Raw genomic sequence first — 23,943 nt, forward strand, 5'->3', positions numbered from 1 at the left:
TTCCCAATAGCAAATAACAGATCTTCACATTATGTGAAAATCTAGATTCAACTTGATTGAAGGATAACAGAAAACTAAAAAGATTATTATTACTTTTCCACAGACATGCTAATTGCACAAAATCCACATCTAACGCTGGCTGAACTCTAGACCTCACCTTCCCATTAGTGTTTGGTTCATTGTCTTGATCGTGGTTCTGGTCCCTGGTCCCATCATTATAGATCTTCTTTTGATTGTTCTGTTCTCGAGCGATCATAAGCTGCCGAGGTGAAGCACGGTTAAATTAGTAGAGCCATTTCAGCGGCAACTAAAAAGTCTTGCTGTCAAAAAGGAAGGCACTGAAGACTGTGAGGTCAGAAGCGCAACTCACCTCTTTGTGTGTTACCCCCAGCTCTTCTTCCAACAAGCTACATCTCTCCAGAGCCACTCGTAACCGTTCTCTCACCTAAAACACAGGATACTGGCTTCAGGATTACAGATGTCAGTCATTACATATTGTAGCGACTAGTTTGGGAAGGCAAACACTGTACATTGAGCCTCCCATAATCTATTTCAGTAACGCATATTCTAGGCTACCACCTGTCGTAAGAACACAGCAGATGCAGCCACATAATAGATCACCGTTTCTCCACCAGTGGAATGTGTAACACCGGGACAGACTACTGCCTTTTGGAGGAAATTCATCAATACAATAGGAAGATTAAATTAATGAGATATTGCAGATACAACAAAACACATCAGCAATTCTGATAATGACAAAATAGGAGGTAAGACTGAAAAAAAATGTAAGTGAATAGAGAGGAGGGCGGGGGAACACCGGCCGAGCCCGTCTTGCTCCAGCATCAGCAGTTACTCACTGCAGGTTTCACATAGAAATGTTATTGTAGCACACAGGTATATGACTAAGCCCATTATTGGGTGAAACACGTCAAAGTCAGGAGGGTCGATGGCAGGACAATGTGTACCTGGGCGCTACAATAATATTTTTCAGCGAAGTTTAAGGTGTGTGACCAGACTTTTTTGTGAGTAACTGCTGATGCTGGAGATTTACTAAGTTTAGTACTAAAGCCGAGCTCCAGGCTGTTTTATAAAATTTGAATCATATTTCCAGTCCCTATACACATAGCAAAGGCACAAATATTGATTTGAATACAACCGAGTTTGTGTTATTTACCTTTATAAATCTCTGATGTCATCACTTCTTATGTGAAACCGCAGCTATCCTCTGGCACCTGGAAGCAGTATTCAGGAAGCAGCAACGTCACTTCCTGTCAGTGTACAGGGCTACTTAAATAAACCACAATTCCCATCATGTAATGGGAATTGAAGAGGCAATAGGTGTGAAGGTGGGGGGACAATGGGTGTGAATGTAGACCGGGTTTCAAAGAGCTTTAGTATGTGAGGCAACCTTGGTCAGGGCAGACCAGGAGTCTCCTAGCCTGTCAAACAACACTACAGTACGCGGCAACGTAATTACACTCGCTTATGAGGGGCTACCCAGGGGATGTTACAAGACCGGCGACCCAGGAAAAAAAAAAAAGGAGCATAGCCGCAACAGAGCTTATGAAACAGAAATAAAAGGAGAATGATCACCTATTATACAGGATTCAAGGAGAATTATGAGGTGAGTGATTTTCACTCGTCCTCATAGTTCTAGCCGACCTGTGACAATGAAACTGTCCCAGGTCGGCTCTGTAGATCGGGAAGTGAGCGAACACATACCGGCGCTCACTCACTTCTCAATCCTGTGCTGGCAGAGAGTCATGACAGGGGAGGGACTGTATTATCCCCTCCCCTGTACGATCCTCCAGCGCTGACTGGCGGAACGGACAGGGGAGAGGGCGGGTACAGCTGGCTCTGCCTTTAGATTGGCAGAGCCGCTATCACTAACGCAGCTGGTTGGATACACGCAGCTGCGGTATCTCAGTATACCGCGAGCTGTAGCTCGCGGTATACCGAGCTTTGGGTTGACGGGAGGACGCTAGTTTGTGTCCGCCCGTTACCCTTAGGAGAACTATGGGGAAAAGCCCTAACCCCATAGTTCTCTTTTAAAAGGTGGGATTTATTAGTGGGTCAATGAGTGCAATAAAAAAAAACAAAAACAAAAAAAACACACACATGAAGATACTGCTTAAAAGAAATGACCTATCCAAATATGAGAAGAGTTCTGCCTGGAGTTCAGTTTTTGTGATCCTTAAAGAACTCTGAGAAAATCTAAAACTTACCCTTGCAGTGGGGCTACTGCTGAACTTCAAGGGTTAAATGCTCATTTTTAGAGAGCGCAAATAAAAGCAGTTTTGCTCCCCTAAACCTCAGTCCTCCGTTCCGGGCTATAGAATTTGCGTTGGCGCCCTTACTTCCTTATGCAGGTCAATGGTCCTGCATCAGACATAATGACATCAGTAGTCCTTAGACTGCCGGAGGCCAGGGTAGAGGAGGCTGCGGGGACCACTCTTGCAGACCATCACGTAAGTAAATCTGCTTTGTGTCCCCCTAGACAAAATGAGCACTTAACCCTTCCAGGGCAGGGGTAGCCCCACTACAAGGGTAAGTTTTTGATTTACCCGGTGTTCCTCTTTAACACATTTGAACATTCTCTCCCTAAAACGATTCCCCTCCACTCAGCTAAAGCATACCGCCCCAGCTGTCACCCATCTGATCAGAGCAGCAGGCATATACAATGTCACAGGAAGAATACAGAACGCTGTCACTCTCAAACTAGTTTTTCAGCTTCATTAAAGTATAAACTAGGCTAAGTCACACGCGTGTGGCTCTTGGGGGATCAGCCACACTCATTACCTTTTCATCTAAAGCTTTGTGATGTTCAAACAGGGACTTCAGAGCTTTCAAAACTTCGACTTCACTCGACACTCCGGCTGGAGACTGAGCCTGCCGCTTCACCACCGTCATTCGCAGGGAGCGCTCATGCCGTGAAACCAGACACTCCAGATGTTCTAAGAGGAGCTGGAGAGAACACCACACAATGAGGACAAACCACAGAATTTCTACATCTGCCCTGCGTAGTATTAACAGCTAATAAGGAACAGAGAACAAGCTGGAAATATTAGATTGGTTTTCATTTTCACAATGTCTCGGATTTTTGTCCATTGGTGGTAATCATCCAATAGTGACAATATATCCATAAACTGAATATAACGGGTTAGAAAACTAAAAAAAGTGAAAGTGCAGATCAGATAAAGTATTACTAAAAGCAAAGTTCATGGTTTCAAGTCACACTGATATTTAGGGTGCAACATGGTAAAATTGCAGACCCCACTTCCACCAAGCCTGCCCCCCTTCCTGGATCGTGGCATTCTTCTTGCCGCAGGCTGTTGCTGGTGTTTGAAATTGGTGCAGCTATGCGTGGCTCCCCCACACAACCACGTCACCTATTCACAGATCATTTGACAGCCATTACGGCAGAGGGACTTGTAGTTCTCAAAAGGGATACACGTGTGATGACATCACCACACTTGTAGTCCAATGATTCTTTTTCCCATCCATGTTACTAAATGAATAGACATTGACAGGAGGAAGAGTGTGCAGGAGCCAGAGCATTGCACCCACGATCTACTGATTGCGGGTGCAATGCTTTGAAGAAGAGCTCTGGTAGTTCGGTGGGCTACCCCCAAACTGCAAGGGTTAAGCTCACTTGATCATCCAAGCTGGCTGGCTCTTAGACCGGTCCCTAGAGCGTCACTCTCCCCTGTTCTGCAGTGGTTTAGGGTCCCGGAGTCATCATATATACAGCGTATTAGGACCTGAGGATGCAGAGTGACATTCCATCACTGCAGCGGAGGAAGAGACAGGAGGAAGGGAGCGGAGTGACAGTGAGCTGGCTCCGAGGATCCAGCGAGTATAACTATTTTATTTTAAACTAGGAAAAAACAAACAAGCACCTAAACCTTGCAGTGCGGGGGTAGCCCCATTGCAAGGGTAATAATATTTTTAACTGGAGTTGTTCTTTAAAAAGAGAATTATGGGGAGATTGAGACGCTCTCGTCCCCATAATTAGAACGGACGTGTCAAACTGACTGTATTGATCGGGAACTGAGAGATCGCACACTGTCAAATCGCAAAGTTCCCGATCATCTCCAAGCAGAGAGCGATGACTGTCACTTACCGCTCCCTGCAGGGATTCCCCGCTGTTTCTGCAGTGCTGACTGGAGGGACTGGGAGGGGGCGGACACAGCTGGCTCTGCTTAGAGAGGCAGAGCCAGCTGTCAAATCAGGCAGCGGGGTGGATCCCGACAATATTGTTGGGATCTGTTCCGGCTGCAGCGCAGGTCTGAGCTGTCAGCATATAGCAGACAATGGCCCGCTATATGCCGTGTTTCGAGTCACAGGAGGACATTAGTAACGGTCCTCATGTGACCGTAAAGAGAACTTGGGAGGGAAAAAAAGTTAGGGCCATATTCCTCTTTTAAAAAGGAGAGGTTCACCTTTTGCAAACATTAAAAAAAAATGCATATTTTAATAGTATGAAAAAAAAATGCATTCATTTAATTTTTCCATTGAAGCCTGGAGAGCATTGCAATCATCATCAATAGATCATGGCTGCAAAGCTCAGGCTAATACACAGCTGCCAGCCAGGCAGCCCTCCGTCCCGAAGGTACGGAATTTCAGTTATAAGATAAGGAAGGACGGCTGGTCTACAAAGTGCATTACATCACCTTGTACAGCATCTTGCCGCCCTCCCACAGGTTACATACATGGACAATGGTGTTGATGGGACATGAAGTCCAGTAGGAACATAGATCCCGGGAATGAATGATTTGGCTGTGTGGGAGGAGCCCCGCACAGCCACGTAAAATTTGAAAAATCAGCAAGAATGAAAGTGAAAGAAGCTTTTATTAAGCATGCTATGCAAAATCACTTTAGGTACGCATGTATGCTGTCATGTTGCATGTTACACCCTAAATATGGGTGTAACATGAAACTTGGAGGAAAAGGTGAACTTAGGCTTTACAGTAACTGACAGCAGTTTTAACCCTCCCCTACTCTATTTAAAAATGGGCTTTGGCCCATTTAATATCTAAACCCCATTTCTTTTTTACGTTTTTGATTAAAGGGTTATTAAACCCTCACATGTTTTTGCATATAAGACAACTCTTTCAAAAAGAGTCTCTGCCGCGCGCTCCTGTCCGAACATCTGAAAATTTAAATTGGGCAGCTGCAAAGGATCTTGGGGCGGGGGCATGCGCAGTTTAGATGTTCGGCCGGGAGACGAGGAGAGACACAAGGTAAGTCTATGGAGCAGTGTGCACCCGCACAGACTCCTTGGGACATGAGAGAAGCGGAGGACAGAGGAGTCAGCGCTGGATCGGAGACCCGCACCAGCGCTGGAGGGACATCTGAAAACTACACTAAAGAAGAAACTGAAACGGATTAAGAGACATCATTTAAGGTAAGTCCCTGCACTAACATTGGGGGGAGGGAAAAAAAAAATATGCTTTAATAATCACTTTAAGAGCTTATGCACATGGCAGTAAATGGCCCTACAGTGTACAATATGGCTGTATATTCTCTGCAGAGAGTGACAGGGGATAGCGTACAGCCACCATGTACAAATCAATGGCAAGACCTACCTAATCTATCCAAATGAATTTGTATCCACTCACACTGGTTTTTGCACTAGATATTTGTTGGTTGATCTAAAAGAAGATTGTACAAAGCTGGCCCTAGCTACTGTGAGTGCTAACGCACGGGGAAATATCAAGAGCATATAGCAAGAGTTTCAGGTACTTTTTCCAACTGTATCTACAAAAGGTAATTTTGTTTTTCCTTTATATTTTTTTTCCCAGCTGGAAAATGTTTGGTGCTCTCCAGTATATGTACCCGACACACTTACCCGAGTATTGTTTCTCTCAGCCTTCAGCTCGGCTATTTCTTCTTCCCGTTCCAGAAGCTGCTCCCGGCATATATTGAGCTCCTTAGTAAGTGCTGCAAACTCCTTCAGAAAGAAAGAAGAAAAAAAAAAAACATTTAATAAAATCACTTCAGAATCCCCAATGCAGCTCTAATGTAATTCACTTCTTCCAATATTCTACCAGTGCTGATATAATAGATTACAGTTTCCTCTCCCTGTTAAGATATGAAAAGAGATCAGAAGTGCTTCAGGGAAACCGATCAGTTATTTTTATTGAGAGTATATTTTGAGTCATCATTGTTGTTTTGTTCACCATAAAGTAATTTGATGCGGCTTCCAAATTTTTATACTCTTTGCTATATCATGTTGTCTTTATTGTGTTACAAAATATACTTCCCCATTAGCTGGTACCTGCATTTTACTTCAGTCATTTTTCTGCCTTGATTAACAAGTGACAAAATAAAAATCACAGCCGTATAAAAAGGGAAATAAAAAAGCACATAGTGTTATAGTTACCCGCCTGGCATTGAGGAAGAGGAACAATAAAGCGCAATGATTACACAGCATTAGAAAGAAGAAAGCAGAGTCTGCAGAGGTAATACGTGTCTATGGCTGCTCCAATGTACACAATTTACAAACTATTAACTATTTTTTAATTTTTAACATTAATTACACATATTAGGGATGCACCGACACTAGTATCGGTACTGGTGCCGAGTACTCGTACTCGCCCAAATGTTCTGATGCCTAGCACGATACTTCTTGTATCAGGAAGCCAGGCGCCGTGTTATGACACGGCGCCCGGCTTCCTGATTGGTTGGGAAGCTTGCGAGGGAGCATGGTGCTGGCTTCACGGTAGAGCTGCAGCTAACGATTATTTTCAAAATCGATTAGTTAGCCGATTATTGAGTTCGGTTAATCGGATAAACAATTAAAATAAAGTTTAAAAAATTGCTCCAGTGATGGGACTACTAGTTTGTATTGAGGTTGTAGTCCATCACAGGAGCAAGCTTGGAGCGGTGGAAGTAAAAAAGAAAAAAAAGTAGTGTGGAGGTCAATCCTGGCTTCCTTAAATGGGACTTCCGGTATCGGTATTGGAGAGTACCGAAAAAAATAATAATAATATATCGGTACTTGGTACCAAAATACCGGTATCGATGCATCCCTAACACATATATGCAGATTATTTATGTTAAAGGCATATTAAAGTAAAAAGGGTTTTAAGCTATTTCATAAGCCGATTAAATCCCCGACAATGGATGTCTCTCTTTGATGTCTAAGGCCTTGTTCACACCAAGCGCGGAGCAGATCCGGACCAGAGCAGGTGCAGACCGGATCAAAACTGCGTCCAATGTATTCCTATGGTATTTTGACCTCCAGTTCACATTGCAGCGTGCGGATCCAGACCAGATGAAAAAACTGCGGCAAGCCCCATTTTACCTGCTCTGGATCTGGTCTGGAACGCATCTAAAATGCATGCAAGTGCCTGAAAGCCCATGTTAAACTTAATTTTTTTTTTTTAACCAAAACCGGCCCTAAACGCATCAAAAACGCGTCTAAAACACGGCACAACCCACTGCACTGCGTGTGCAGAAACCTGACCGGATCTGGTCTGCATTTGGTGTGAACTTCCTTCTACAAGCTAGAAGATGGGCGGCTGCTGGAGACTGCTCTGTCCCTTGTGATCTTGCACTGACAGGAAGTTCAGGGAAGCTGATCTGAGAGAGTTAGAGCGGTTCAGAAACACGATGAGTGCTTGGGCAAAATTGTAACAAAATACTTTGCTATGCAATGTATATTTTTTTGATCTGGATGCATTATTGGAAAAAAAGTATGACAGCTTATTACTACTTTAGGTCACGTTTTTTGATGTGACTACAAATAAAAGGCCTATAGTTTACTTTACAGTGAACATTTACATAATAAAAAAAAAAAAAAAAGTGAAACTAGTTTTAAAGATTCACACAATGGATAGTTTTCTGTCCCTAGTCAAGATTTATTTTACCAAAATTGAAAAGGATGAAAATGTTGACAGTAAACTATAGTCTTTATTTGTAGTCACATCAAAAGTGACAAAGTAGTATTAAAGTGACACTAATCTCAGGAGATAAATCTTAAAAATACATACGAGTACCTTAACTATTAACAAAAATGTATCTTATTTGTGTATCACTCGGCTGTAGATCCTCAAATCATCTCTGAATTGGTGCTGACACTGTCCTTCCTTCTGGAAGGGGGGGGGCTACTTTTGTTCCACATGGTCCCTGTGTGTTTTGTAAAGTAGTCACCAATCCAAGCTGGTAATAGCTAAGATACATTTTTAAGGTTTAAAAAGTGTCACTTTGAACTAAAAAGTTTGTTCCAATACATTGCTCACCTATTGTGCAGTACCGGGCGCTAGATACGTTGCAATGCTATTCATTTCAATAGTGGGAAGAAAAAAAAAAGTAGTGCATGTGCTACGTTTTCTAACCAAAATGTAAGGCTAGGTTCACATCTAGCGATACAGATGCCGAGCTGTTTTCACACGACTGTTCATTGAAAACCATGCGGTTATCGTGTGGTTTTCAATGCATAGAGATGTCTATGGGACCCCAAACTGTGCGACAACCGCTCGAAAATAGCTCCTGCACCTTTTCGTGTGACAGGCAATTTCGTCCGCGCGACAAACCGCAAAAGGTGTGAACAGACTCCAATGTGAATCTGTGTTTTGTGTGATAAATCCCCTAGGTGTGAACCTAGTCTTAGGGACTGTGGTATTGTGTATGGCAGCACCCAAATTAATTAGCATTCAAATGAATGGCAACCCAAGCACAACTAGTGCACAGTACCAAATGCTAGGTGTGTTGAGTAGTAGCATGCGCTCTGGTGTGAATGGGCCTAGGTGCCAGCCGAATTTTTCTCTAGTGCACTGGCTACATGGCTCCTGGGATTTGTTCAGTCCTGAGATCAGCTTAACTGCCTTGTTGTTTTCTCTATATTCTTCACACAGCCAGAAGTTATTTGAAGGGTGTTTGCATTTCCTGTAGGCAGTGGGATGCTACATGTGGTGAGTGTGGGTTATAGGGACATCACAAAATTATTAAAAAACAATGATAATGAAACCAAAAACAGGGCCGAGCAAATTCCAGGAGCGAGAAGACCAACGCCTATGGCCTCCAGGACTGTACTAACTGGTACTTTTTTTATAGCAAATTTTTCCATTACTACTAATAACTGTACACAACCCAATAAACACCTCTGGTGGAAGTCACCATGATGGTTTAACAGCTTCACCTTTCAACCGTAGCTGTAAATTCCTCGCCGTCTCGGGCTGGTTAATGATTACAAAGATCAATATCGAATCTTAATGGCTGTAAGTCAGCAGATATCTTCCCACTTGAAAATACTCGAGGGACAAAACTGGGACAAAACTGTTTCATATTAACATGTAGATACAGAGGGCCCGGGGTTTGTGTATCCATGTGACTAAAACAAACTGTAACTACAGAAAAGGAATGACAATCTGTCTTGCTCCAGAGTTCATTTCTTGCAGACCGAACTGCAGGGCAACACCAGAGTATAGGAAAGGAATTCCAGGAGACAACGCGGGGCCAGTGACCTTTCAGCCCCGGTTCTGTACGTACACCGCAATAGAGGATGGGCTGCAGCTGACGCCAAGCGAGGCTTACAGGCCACGGCATGGGAAAAGTACCAACGTGATGAGTTTGGCAGAAAGAAAAAAGGACGTACCTCTGGATAAATCCTTTCTAACAAGACATGCAAAGTGCAAGACCCTAGATTCCGCTAATCCGAAATCCTAATAAAGAGTTTACAGCGGCTTAAAAGGAAAAACACACTCCGCAGTCTAATGGCAGTTTTAGTCTTTGAAGCATAAAATGAATCGGGAAGAAAAAGGATGAGCTAACAAAGTACCAATCTTTCCTCATATTGCAGCATGTAACTTTACAAAACATTTGACAAACGAGATATTGTACGCTCACAACAATTGTTCCATTATGACTGTAGATGTGTTTGATACCTAGAATCATTTGTGAGCAGAACATCACAGAAGGAAGCCATTGATACCTACTCTTAAAGTGTAAGTAAAGCAGGAAAAAAAAAAAAAAAAAGAGGGCCCCCCAGGAGCTTTAAGCCATAATGTGTCAGTATGCACAGCATATTATGGCCAACCAACCTGCCAAAGTGACCCCTCTGCCCCCCACCTAGATGTCTGCGCTCTCCTCCCTCACTGACACTTCCACCTTCGTCCTGGTCTTCTTCCGAATGACGAGGGAGCAAGGAGCCGGCTTCCCAGCCAATCAGGAAGCCGGGCAGCGTGTAATGACGCGCTGCCCGGCCTCCTGATACCGGAAGTATTGAGCTAGGCATCAGAGCATTTGAGAGAGTACGAGTACTTGCCCAAATATTCGACATTGGCACCTATACTAGTATTGGTGCATCCCTAACACATTGATCCTGCCAGAAATATTACAGGGTGGCTCCTTTCCCTTGCAGGGTCCTATGGAGTCACCCTTGTGTGTGCGTTAGTAAGCTGTGTGTGGCTCCACAAATACAGAGACAGCAAGACAATCCAATCCTCAGCTCCTTGCTAACCCACTTCTCCAAGCTACTAGATGAACAGCGGTCGTAGACTGCTCTGTCCCCCTTATGATCTTGTGCTGGACAGGAAGTTCAAGGAAGCCGAGCCGTTTGGAAACATGACAACTAAGTGCTTGGGTAAAATTATAAAGAAATGCTATGCTGGGCAATGTATATTTGTTTGATCTGGATTCATGACCAATAATAAAAAATAAAAAAGTTTGAGTATTTAAATGTAACTTTAAACTCTGATAAAAAGGTCCTTACACATTATTATAATGTTCTGGAATGCCGAGACTGCAATGTTAATACAATACTGGGTCTGATCATGAGTAACTACTACTTGGCACGGATTCTGAAAAATGTGGAGGTGTACCGGACTGACTTGTGCTCCAGAAAAGACACTGATAGTAACCTCCAGAAGTCCTTGCAAGCTTAGTAGGTGACTACATGGATTTTTTTCTTCAAATATGTAAAATCAAGTCTCGAATAAACAGAAAAAAAAAACAAAAAAAAAAAAACACATGTACAGACAGTAGGACAATTAGGATGTACATTGTACACATGTGATGTGTGAGTTAAAGTGGGTAAGAGATGGGATTGTAGCTTCCAGGGAATGAGAAGTTGTGTGTATTGTAGCATGAGAGGGATCTCTGACGCAGCTGGACCTCAGTCTGCAGCTCACCCCTAAAGGTGGCCATACACTGTACAACCATTGCAAGACCTTAGTCTTGCGATGGTTTTAAAGTGATTAAAAAAACGTACGATCTGCCCATCTTGGAGAGGCAGATCGCACTCTCGATCATTGCAAGCCCGCCCCCCTGAGGGGCGGGCTTCCAATGACCGCAATGCTGAACGGGCAGTGTGCGCGTGCGCACACCGGCCCGTTCGGCATTTGTCTCCCGAGCACCGTTCAAACCACCCGAAAATCGTACGATTTTCGGCTGGTTTTCTAGCGTGCTCCTTAGACAAAAGTGTGAACGAAGACGTGCGACCGTTTCTACTGTACGGTCGCACGTCTTCGTTCACACTGCTCGATTCTCGTACGATCGCGAGATTTCCCGCGATTCTCATACGAGAATCGAACAGTGTATGGGCACCTTAAGGCCTGGTTCACACCTGTACGTTTTGTAGCGCGTTCAACGCTCTACAAAACGCTCAAACATGAAAATCCCATTGTTTTCTATGGGTATGGTTCACACCTTGCCGTATTTCAGCCCGTCTGAACGCGCTACAAAACGGCCTACACCTGAAAAGGTACATGAGCTTCTTTGCAGCGTTTTTGTCTCGCGTTTCCATTGGGATACAGCCAAGTAGCCCTTGGAAACGCGCGTTTGTTGCGCGTTTTTGTTTACCGTGAATCGCGGTAAAACGCGCGTCACGAAACGCACGACAAACGCGCATATTCAATATGCCTAGGTGTGAACAGAGCCTTACAGTCTGACCCATACTGGCACTATAGGCTGCATTAAAATATGCCGTGGGTAAGTATTTGGCATTTTGCACAATAGAGTAGGGAAATGGCCAGGGAGGGATCACTTTGATGCACTTTTCCAGCTTGAACATATAATGTAATACAGTGATACCTCGGTTCACGAACTTAATTCGTTCCACCATTCTGGTTGCAAACCCAATCAAACTGTGATCAGACCGCGATCTCGACTAGAGGAAGCCAAGACCATGTGTCAGAGCAGAGAAGATGACTGCGGTTACGTTTGCCACCCTATGTGGAGTTCGCGAACGGAAGCAAAATTTTGCCCAACTTCCTGTTTGCAAACTGAATTGTTCGCGAACAGAAGCTTTCGTGAACCGAGGTAGCGCTGTATATGTGAACCAAACCTATACGTTTTTAAGAAACCTTTTTCTTGAAATACGAGAGAGCGTATAGGAGCTTGCAAAGTGTTAATTCACAATTTATAGTAGCTTTTGGCATGATATATTACTAGAGATGTAGGAAGGGTGTTGTGCTGTAAAGGTGGAGTTTTGGGAAGTGATGTAGAGTTTGGCAGTGTGGTATCACATAGGAACTTTTGAAGGTGTCAACTATTTCTGCCAATTGAGCGGAGAGTAAAGTAAGCTGGATTAAAAAAAAAAAAAAAAAAAAAGAAGAAGAAGAATTAAAACAAAGCTGGAGTATTACTTTCTCTCCAATATTGTGCAGCCTCAACTTTCCAGTGTCTATGATTTTCAAGAGAAAATAGCACTCGAGTGGTGCCAGAAATACCATGCATCCAAATTCCAAGTTTACAGATCTGTTCCTAATAAAACACTGCGGATAATTCCAGTTGCTTTGTGTCAAGAGCTACATGCTTCGACATTTCCCTTTCAGCGCTCTGCTGGCAAATAGGAAGGGAGGAAATAAATGCATTTTATGTTACATAGTATTTGAGGTTGAATAAAGACATTAGTCCGTTATTTTTGAAGAAATCTGTTTTGCAGTGAGCACAGAGACCCGACAGCGGCAGTCTGCCCCCAATACTATCCAGCGGAGGGTGGTCCTCTCCTCATCTGGCCCACTGACTATTCCAAATGGGTCAGTTGAGGTGATCGCGTTCCACAACAGCCAGATGCTGCCTTTCAGCAGATTTAATGTCATTTATTTGGGTTTTACATAGCGGCAAACAATGCTAGGGAAGAACGCAACACAACAGATTGGATTACCGGCTGTTTACTATTGGCATGTTAGATCTAAAAATAAACATTTCTCCGGCCATTTCTGAGCCAATCTGCTAACACTTTTCAAGCAGTAAATGCCAACAGGAAACCCAGAAAAAATATTTTACTTTTTTTTTTGCAAGTGAGAATTTTGGACGCAGTGGGTCACAAGGCTCACTTTGGTGCAGCCGGCATAGACCTACCCCCTGAAGCAGGAGACAAAAAGGTATATTTTCACACACAGAAAGGTGAACTGCAACCTGCTCTAAAGGTTGGTGTAATAAACCTATGAGCCGATATCTTCACTCATGTGGAAGACCTTTGAGTGCATTCCAAACCTTTTTCTTTGAAGAAACTGGGCAGTTAAGAGATTTCGGTAAGCAATACTAAAATACATTTTTTAGTACATTCTTTCTACAAGGATATAGAGAGATTAAAAACAACTCCCCTCAACCGAAAAGAATACATTGACAACTATATATTATTTGGCCCATTAGCAGCAGAGATTGCCAGAGCCCTGTTCTTAAAGGAGAACTATGGGGTAAGTTTTTTTCCTTATAGTTCTCCTTAGTGTCACGGGAGGACATATACTAACGTCCATCCCGTGGCCCAAAGCATACTGACAGTGCCGCAGCCGGGACGGATCCTGACAATGCTGTCGAGATCCACCCAGCTGCGTGACAGCTGGCTCTGCCTATCTAGAGGCAGAGCCAGCTGTGCGTGCCCCCTCCCGGTTCGTTCCTCCACTCAGCGCTAGAGGATGGGAGAGGGGAGGGGGAGCAGTGACTGACAGTAGAGAGATGATCGGGAAGTGAGCAGATCGCTGCATGTTTCTGCTCACTTCCCGATCAATAGCCGACCAGTGACAGCTTCTTTGTCACAGGTTGGCTCTAACTAGGCGGTTGAATGTAAAATCGCTCACCTCATAGTTCTCCTTTAATGCAAACCATTTCCTTCTCCAATGGTTACAGAAACTGATTTTATATACGGGCTATTTATCTTCTAAACAACTCATCCCTGCATACACAATCTACATGGAGTCTGTCCCTCAAGGCCACGTTATTCCCACATTGGCAGCTGCCATATTCCCTTTGGCAGAACAGAGAAGACAAGGCCAGGCTGTCAATTGCAGCCCATACATCAAAAAATGTTTGCCCATTCGGTGACTGCCATGGCACAGCTTTTTAGAGGGGAGCAGGAATACAGTAAAGACCATGTGCAGTGGTTATAGATGGAAAAGGCAGGCTTAGCTCTTGACTTCTGACAATTGAATCTGTAGCCAGCCTATGGACAATCAAAAAATACATTCTTGATTGTCCATCGCAAGGCTACAGATTCAATTTAAGCATCCCAATCTGTACCTCGTTGATTATACATTCTAAACAAGCAGTAAAGGAGCTTCCAAGCTGAACACTGGCCAGAAATGTATAGTACAGAGGTTACTTACCTTTCATTTGAGCAATTTCTTCTTGTTTTTCTACACAAGCATCGAGAAATCCCCACTTGAATAATTCATAAAAAGGGACATGTGTCCCCTTTAGTTCCAAAATGTAAGAGCGGTAGCCTCAATGCCCGCTATTCCTCTGGCCACCGGTCTTTTAACATCTCCTGCGTAGTTCTGTTATCAGTGAGCCGCTTGCTGTAAGCAGGAGGACCCGCAAGTCTCAAGACCGCTGGTCATATCCCCCACCTCCCTAACGTTCCATAATTTGATTGACAGACCAGAAGACTCATAGTCTATCCTCCCATCAAGACCTTACATTAAGCCACAGACCAGGAGATTTCTGATCTGTTCCACCCATCTATGTCCACAATCCTGCCTGCACGCCTACCGAGTACAAGTCCCATTGCATGATGAAAATTTTAGTCTAAAAGAACAGCGATTGTCAGTACCAGGAAGTTACAATGACCGCAGACATTTTTATGAAGGTGGATTTTACAAAACACATGCAAGTTAGGGAAAAACAGTTTTTTGCTATGGGAAAGGACTAGAAGTATTGGCGAGATTTTTAATCAATCCTGGAATTAACCTTTAAAAGACGCCCTCACTAACCACTATACTGGAATGCACTGTAGAGCAATTAATTCTCAAATTGTACTGCAAATTCACTGAACTTGTTTTCTTAGTAGCTTAGCTCACTCCTCCTCTATGTTTACATTCAAGATTAGAGGACTGATGATGTGTTGGGGAATGGTGTGTGGTAACTAACCTCTAGCCAAATCCTCTTCCATTATTAATAGTACAGCCTTGGTAAACAAATTGTTACTTTAACAGTTGTGGTCTACAATTGGTGAAAAAGTCTTCCAAGATTCTACTCTGCCTCCACAATGAGTAATAGTCATGGAAATAAAGCCGCATGCTGAGAAAGCCAATAGACAAAGACAAAGCTACAAAGCAAAAGCTGGAGATGGAAACCAATAGCAGATTTGTCGCCTGGCTCACAGGTTTTGTTGCTTCTCCGAGGTTTTTCTCTACAGTTGACTCTTTCTTTCCAGTACCTTCTAAGAACAGAAGTATCAAACTCTTCCCAGGCTTACCTTACTAGTGCTGTCACAGTGAAATGGGGGCGAGTAGGTACTGGTGGCTTCAATGGATAGAGCCTCAAAAAATAGGATTTTGTACTCACCGTAAAATCCTTTTCTCTCCGTTCATTGAAGGACACAGGCAACAGATCGTAGATCCTGAATGGTAGGGTAATATCGCCACCTGCAGGAGAAGGACGCTAGGCACAAAACTAAAGACCAATTACAGCCTAGGGGCGGCCCCTGCCGGTGGCCAAACCCCCCACCTGCTGACAAGTCTCCAGTTTAGTAACAAGCAGTTAGGAGTGTACACCCCATAAAGAGGGCGGGGCCTGTGTCCTTCAATGAACGGAGAGAAAAGGATCTGTTGCCTGTGTCCTTCAATGAACGGGAGAAAAAATAGGATTTTGTACTCACCGTAAAATCCTTTTCTCTCCGTTCATTGAAGGACACAGGCCCCGCCCTCTTTATGGGGTGTACACTCCTAACTGCTTGTTACTAAACTGGAGACTTGTCAGCAGGTGGGGGGTTTGGCCACCGGCAGGGGCCGCCCCTAGGCTGTAATTGGTCTTTAGTTTTGTGCCTAGCGTCCTTCTCCTGCAGGTGGCGATATTACCCTACCATTCAGGATCTACGATCTGTTGCCTGTGTCCTTCAATGAACGGGAGAGAAATTATACCCGGTAGTAAGCTTTCTGACCTTCCTACCTTGGTATGGTCATGCCTAAAACAAGCCCAATCCATCATAAGGATCACTACAGTGAAGGGCATACATTTGCTGCATACATTGCACCTAGGTGCACAGAAGCTACATGATACTAGTCAATATAGCTCCATTCCTTTGATGTACAGACTTAATGTGAAGAAAGAAAGTCGGGGAGTCGCCACTCCCAGTGAAACTCACCCATTCTACATAGTATGAAGAATATTGTGCTGTGCAATATGGAGGCTGCTGACTATCAAACAGAAAATGAGGTTACATGGATATCTTTGGTTTCCATGTTTCTACATTCTGCTAGATGCTCACTGACTGAGTGAAATCATAACTCATTATTGACATATACGATGCAGCATCCCAAAGATGCTGGATCAGTATGAAAGGTAGAATCCTAGTTCGAAAAACATTTTTAGCAATGGCAGCCACCATCCTACTGCCAATTCTTTGGTCTATTAGACCATTAGGCCAATAATAAGGACCATCCTTAGCTGTGTACATATTGTATGTGCATAAATCCCACTTGTCACTTCAATAGGGTATACATGGGACTAATTTCGCACAGTGGGTGCTGCTGTTGGCACCCTTATGCCCGGCATCCCTCAACCAGCTGATTGAAGGAGCTGGTTGGACAATTATCTGCCCAACTGAGTTAGCAGTCAACCAGCTGCAGGCTCCGTTCCCGTATTCTGACAGCAGCCACCAGCCCCCGTCAGAATACAATGCAAACAGTGGGGAATTTGTGCATCTACGCTCGCAGGCGTTGATGGGGGGGGGGAGAATCTGTTCTATTGTTTTCGCTCAGCCTGCGGGTTAAAAGGAAAAAAAATAGAAACATGTATACCTGACATTACAGAACATATCTTGCTACAGAACGATATTCCTTTGATCTTTTAGCTCCTTGTGGCTAATCAATACAAAAAGAACAATTTTAGGCAATTACACCAAACAAACTCGGCAATAATTTTGTGGCTTTTGAAGCAAAACAAGTGAAGAAAACTTTTTTTTTTTTTGGCATTTACTTCGCTTTATTCTTTAACATGGCGGTCACTGTCTCAGCGGTCCTGAAAAAGATTTACATTAATAGTATAAGCCTGAAGAACAAGCTTTCTTCTTAGCACTCTGAAAATGAGTTTAGTCCTCAGTTTTGTAATAACCGTATCTGCTCCATAAAAAGTTCTCTTACTCAGGAAATTTAAATTCAATTCAGCTTGTCTTTAAAAGAAAAGAACATGGAAGAAGCTGATACATTGCATACATTTATAGAGCTCAGACGTCAGGTTGCAGGGGAACAGCTCTACGATAATGAAATGGAAAAAGATTGTATCTAAGAATTGATTTTAAGTTGCTAACCGCAGACTTTCCATTATCCTGCGTCTGAAAACCTTTTGTCTCATCGCTTTACGAATGTGAATGAGCTTAATGTTCGGGAGCCAAAGCTCTACTGCCTAGGATGACCCAAGTTTCTCACGGCCAACTTCCTCGGCCTAGAAATGCACACACTTCCGTGCAAACTTTTCTTTGCTAAATCTGCATATGCTGATGGGGGGGGGGCTCCAAGTTGTTCACGGAAAAGGTCTTTAATTTGCTTGACATGCACAGTTGCACATACTACACAAACAGGATGTCATGTGTGACTATGGAGACTGGATGAATATAATGCAATAATAAATGTGAACCAGCCAATTTTCTACTCCCGCTGACCTGCTAATACTTAATCAGAATATAATTCTACCATAATATACGGCATTGCTGATGCCCGATCCCTCCTTGTAGAGTTTATGTCTTCCTTTTTACACTACACAAGTGATAAGAAACATACACTGAAGATGCCGGTACATGAATATCAAACTGGCTGTGGACTGGTGGTATTCCAGCGAGAGTCAGGCACGAAACTTAGGCAGTGTGTGTAACCAGTCTGTAAAATTGACGGCTGAACGGTGACATCAGCCAATCAGCAGAGTGGCTTAGTGGGTAACACTTCTGCCTTGCAGCACTGGGGTTCCCAGTTCAGGACACTATTTGCAAGGAGTTTGCATGTTCTCTTTGTGCTTGTTTGGGTTTCCTCTGGGGTACTCTGCTTTCCTCCCACCCTCCAAAGACATACTGGCAGGTTAACTGGCTCCTGTCTAAATTAGCTCTCCACCTGTGTACAATAGGGACATTAGATTTTAAGCTCCTTGTGGGCAGGGACTGATGTGAATGTGCATTATATAAAGCACTGCGTAAATTGTCAGCACACTATATAAATACCTGTAATATATAAACAATAATCAGCTGCAGTCACTGTTCAGCTATTCTCACAGCGGCACACTCGCCACGATCAGAATATAATAGTGGTGATTATTATTATTACATAGTATTTATATAGCGCCAAACAATTTGCGCAGTGCTTTACAATATAAGGAAGACATTACAGTTACAATTCAAGACAAGATGGTAAGGAGGGCCCTGCCCCTGAGGGCTTACAATCTAAAAGAGGAGGGGGAAATGATACATGAGGAAGCTGTGGGGATGAATTATGTGAGAATGTGAAGGTTCAGTGGTTAGGTTGAGGTGGGATAGGCTTCCCTGAAGAGATGAGTCTTTAGGGAACGCCTAAAGGCAGTCAAGGTGGGCGATAGACGGACAGGTTGGGGTAAGGAGTTCCAGAGGATGGGAGATACTCTAGAGAAGTCCTGGAGGAGAGTATGGGAGGAGTGGACAAGGGAGCTGGAAAGCAGGAGGTCAATGGATGAGCGGAGGGGATGTTTAGGGTGCTACTTTGAGACAAGGTCTGAGATATATGCGGGGGCAGGAGTTGTGGATGGCTTTATAGGTGACTGTTAATATTTTGAATTTTATCCTCTGGGCGAGTGGAAGCCAGTGCAGGGATTGGCAGAGGGGGGATGCAGACACTGAGCGGTTGGTAAGGTGAATGAGTCTGGCAGCTGCATTCATGATAGACTGAAGGGGGGATATCCTGTGTAGTGGAAGGCCAATGAGGAGGGAGTTGGGATGGGATCGGATTCCCCCATCCATGCAGAACACTGAACTGAGCTTTTTTTCCCCCTCATTCATCCTGAGAAACCGATAAGTGCATGGCCAGATTTAAATCAGAGACATCAAAAACACTGAGCGACCATCAATGGCTACATGAGCAGGGCTCGAAAAATCCACTCGTCTATGACGAGTGGACGGTGGAGCCCGACGAGCAGCTTCCTGGCCGGCCGTTGTAATTACACGGCCGGCCGGGAGCTTAACACAGTCAAGCGATCGAGTGTCTCTATAGACGCTTGATCACTTGTATCAGCATCTGTCACTGCCGTGTTCGGTCCCGAGATCCGCTGTGCCCGATGCGGCCGGGACCGGCACGGCTCTGTGACAGGAGATCAAAGGGAGTTCAGTATACGAACTCCCTTTGATCTCCTCTCAGTCCCCGAATGCAGGAAGTGATGTATATTACATCACTTCCTGCATTCAGTACGGACAAAAAGGAACAAGCGCACTACCAAAAGTTACTACAAATTAGGCTTCCAACAGGGCAGTGAAAACAGTGTGTGAGCTCTTGAAAACAGGGAGAGGAACCCTGTGTTAGCAAAAAACGAACAGTGTGTGTGTTAAGAGCGCTACTACTGTTTGGGCACAATTAAACAATCATAAAATGTAACAATACTGTTTCACACTTAGGATGACCAGAATACAAAGTGACTCACTTTTAGGTGTCCTGGGGTGCCTTGGAGATGGTCCGATGGAACCCCCCAGGACACTAAAAGTGAATCACTTTGTATTCTGGTCAGCCTAAGTGTGAAACAGTATTGTTACATTTTATGATTGTTTAATTGTGCCCAAACAGTAGTAGCGCTCTTAACACACACACTGTTCGTTTCCTGCATTCAGTGTCACTCTCCAGCTAGAGAAGCTGATGAAGCCGATCTCTGCTTCATCAGCTTCTCTTGGGGTCCCTAGGTGACTTTAGGGGTCTTGGAGACCCCTGATGTCTCCATTAAGAGGACCTGTCATGTAAATTAGCTATCCCATAGGGGGCTTCTTAGCCCCCCATGTAATAGCAATAAAATTGCGTGTTAAAAAAATAAATTAATATAAAAATGAAAGAATCATAGAAAAATAAAAAAGCATAAAAAAAATTAAAAAAGAAAACACATTTTTAAGTCCCCGCCCCCCACATACACACGTAGATATGCGCCGGGTGCGCCTACGTACGAAAACGACGATTGCGCCTATTGTGCCGCACATGTTACATATGGCCGCAAATTTCAGAGTGAGAGCAATAATTCTAGAGCCATTAATCACTGATAACACTAAACTGATGAGCAGTAAAAGCATTTTAATCGTCGCGTACGGGCGTTTTTTGTGATTTTGCAGGCGCACGCAATTTTAAGGCGTGCGCCTGCGTGACCCCGATTTTTATGTTGTACTAAAAATATGGGTAAGAATAAATGTTTTATAACATAGGGAAACTTTTTTTTATTTTTTACATTTATGGTACTTTTTTCATGATATAGTTAAAAAAAATAACCCCCGTGGGGTCACAAAAGAAAGCTCTATCTGTCCCCAAATTTTTTTAACATATATTGCACGGCTATAGTCAGGTCATGCTGACTGGTGAAATTTTTGACTGACTGGTGAGACACCGCCAAATTTTTCAAGCCCTGTACATGAGCGACCATCAATGGCTACAAATCTCTAAGGGCTATTCATAGGCAAAAGTTGAAATGTGGGATGGCCTTGATGAGCAACAACCTTTTTTCCCAGAAAATAAATAGAACACTCTCTGGTAATACAACAAAAATATGAGAGAGCAAGCTTGCCAGTATGGGTAATGTTATGTACTAATGATCTTCAGGTAAACACTACACTATAAACTTCAGGTAAACACTAAAAATAAACTATGCGTTCCCCTCAATACTGTAATGAACAGTTCTGCACCCGGCAGTATGTACTGTATAAGCATTTTGTGCCCAGATGACTCAATGCGACACAAAAGGCTAGCTATGTGTTCCTGCACTGGCCGTTGGCTGTAAACCAAACCTGCGACCATCTGTTCAGCAGAAAGCTCAACACGCTGTATGAACACAGCCCTGTATTAATGGGATTAGCCCCTCCATTGGTGGGGGACTCTCTCAGGCCTCATTACAAGCTGTAAGCTACACATACAGACTTCCTACCATCCGTACAATCACTGCAGGGTCTATTCACCTCCGCCAGATACATTTGTCTGCTCTCTGGCACCGGGGCCAGGAAAGTATTCATTTTACTGCAGAGCAAGACAAAGGCACTACTGTAGCAGTACTCCAATAACCTGCGGGACAGAAGATCAAAACTATACGGGATCCTGGATAAGGTCAATTATCTGTCTGTTGTATGGGCAATAAAAAGAGCAGATTGTAAGGCCGTCGCACATGTATTTCACTCATCTTCCAGGTATATACAGTATATCGGATAGCTCCAGCAATGGCTGAACACAAAAAAAAGCCTTTTAGGCAACACTATTAATACATTGTGATTGCCAATTAACACTTTAAATAAAGAAACAAACAAAACCATTTACTAGTCAATGTTCTGCAAGAAAGTGTGAAGCTGCCCATACACCTATAGATTATCTGCAGATTTTCTATGGTCAGATGGAAAAAGTGCAACAGATTCCTCCATCTACGCTAAACTGTGTGGATGAAGGAATCTTCCGCTGGGCCAAGCTTCAGTATCTTGCTAGTCGGCCCCGCTGGCTCTCAAAATACCTGAACAATCTCATTGGATGCCGGCATTGTTCAGGTGTTTTGAGAGGCAGCGAGGCCGACTAGCCCGATACTGAAGCTTGGCCCAGCGGGAGATTCCTCCATCCACACAGTGTAGCGTAGATGGAGGAATCTGATGCACTTATTCCATCTGACCATAGAAAATCTAGGTGTGTGACCAGCTTAACAATAAATAGCGTATATCAAACTTTGGTAATGGGGGAGCTATAAAGATGACCCCAGCAGCATAGGTCGCGATTCTTAGTTTGCTTTAATTCAAGTGTGTAAAAAAAAAAAAAAAAAAAGTAATTTAAAGTGTTCCTCCAGCCAAAAATTAAGGCTCTATCATTTGCAACCATCTTGTATTATGCATACATTGATGGTATGTCCATTTTAAAAGCTTTTTTTGTTGCAAAGAATGTATCTGGTGATCCCGCCTTTTGCCTGAATCCGAGCAGATTTCCTGTCCTGGGTTGACAACGTAACTCAGCTGCTCTGCAAATGGCTGAGGTCCCCAGGGGGGCCCAAAAACAGCACCGCTGTATGCAAAAACCAAAAGCGCAGGCCATTCTGATGCTTCCTCCAGTGCGCATGCGCCTCTACAGTACCACTACAGTCTCTTTACCGCTCCTCACTTCACTCTCAGGTCCTGACGGCAGTGCCGGGGAAAACTAACAATGGCTGTAACATGAAACATTGTCCAAAAAGTAAAATTTAGCCTTTCAAACATTTCCCAAGCACAACATTTGATTATACTGCAGTTTACCAGTTCTGAGATGTGGTGGCTGCTTTTATTTTCTTTTTCAGGCTCCTTTTCCATTTATTTTCAAACTTGGGGCCCTGCCAGTAACACAGCAGACCCAGGATGACAACGCTCACTCATACTGCATCCAAGGAGGAGCATCACTGTCACCCTAGGAGGAAAAGTGTTAGGACTCCCGAAAACCTTGCCTCTCCTCATCTCCATGACATAGGGTGATGTTTTTTAGCACACAGAGTTAAGGAACAACTCTGATAACAGGCAGCAAAAGGCAGATGACAAGAAGATAATAGTACAAGTAGTATTATACTCAAACTTTTATTCAAGATGGAATCCAGAACAAATATACATTGCCCAGAAAAGTATTTCCTTAAAATGTTGCCCAAACACTTAGTCATGTTTACAAACTGCTGGCTCCAGCTCTCTCAGCTATACTTTCCTGAACTTCCCATTCAGTACAAGATCACTAGGGACAGAGAAGTCTCCAGCAGTGTCCATCTGCTAGAGGGAATGGGAGGAAGGAAGGATAAAGGGAAATAGGGGGTGGGGTAGTAGGAGGGCTGCTTGCTTTGCCTTGCTGTGCCTGTGTGCTTGTGTGCTTATTGAGAGACACACAGCTTACTAGCACCCACAAAAGGTGACTCCATTGGACCCTGAAAAGGAAAGGAGCCACCCTACTACAGGACATCAGCCGATTCTGCAGGAAACTAAACTTTTTATTCATCAAGGAGCAGCATCCATTGTAAGTGATTTCATCAGCATTTAAATACTTTTGACTTTATTACTACTATATTCTGATATTTATTATTTCTAGTAAGCTCCGTGGGTATTTTTTGCACACAAATACAACAAAACACTTTCAATTGTATATTTAACAGACCAAAAAAAGGAGCAAAGAACAGAAGTTCCCAGTTACGGTTTGCACAGGAAAGTGCCTGTGAAGTTTGAAACCATATAAATATATAGTGTTGCTATGTAAAGCAGAGTTACTTATTGTATTATTATTGTACAGGATTTATATAGCGCCAACAGTTTGCACAGCGCTTTACAATATAAAGGAAGAAATTACAATCACAATACAATTCAAGACAAGATGGTAAGGAGGG

At 43.5% G+C, this 23,943-nt stretch overlaps 1 protein-coding gene across 7 annotated transcripts in view; it reads right to left on the reverse strand.

Annotated features, from left to right (window-relative positions):
• PPFIA1 (PTPRF interacting protein alpha 1) overlaps positions 1–23,943 on the reverse strand; it is a 108,711-nt gene that overhangs the window by 60,038 nt on the left and 24,730 nt on the right. For all 7 annotated transcript variants that reach the window (XM_018554538.1, XM_018554536.1, XM_018554532.1 and 4 more), the window contains exons 3-6: positions 5,852–5,953; positions 2,800–2,964; positions 371–445; positions 158–259 (exon numbers count right to left, since the gene is read on the reverse strand). In XM_018554538.1, coding sequence (XP_018410040.1) covers positions 158–259; positions 371–445; positions 2,800–2,964; positions 5,852–5,953 — 444 coding nt within the window. The remainder of the gene's footprint in view (positions 1–157; positions 260–370; positions 446–2,799; positions 2,965–5,851; positions 5,954–23,943) is intronic.

Source organism: Nanorana parkeri, unplaced genomic scaffold (assembly GCF_000935625.1).
Source record: "Nanorana parkeri isolate BGI_ZX_2015 unplaced genomic scaffold, ASM93562v1 scaffold163, whole genome shotgun sequence".
In the NCBI taxonomy this organism is placed as follows: domain Eukaryota; kingdom Metazoa; phylum Chordata; class Amphibia; order Anura; family Dicroglossidae; genus Nanorana; species Nanorana parkeri.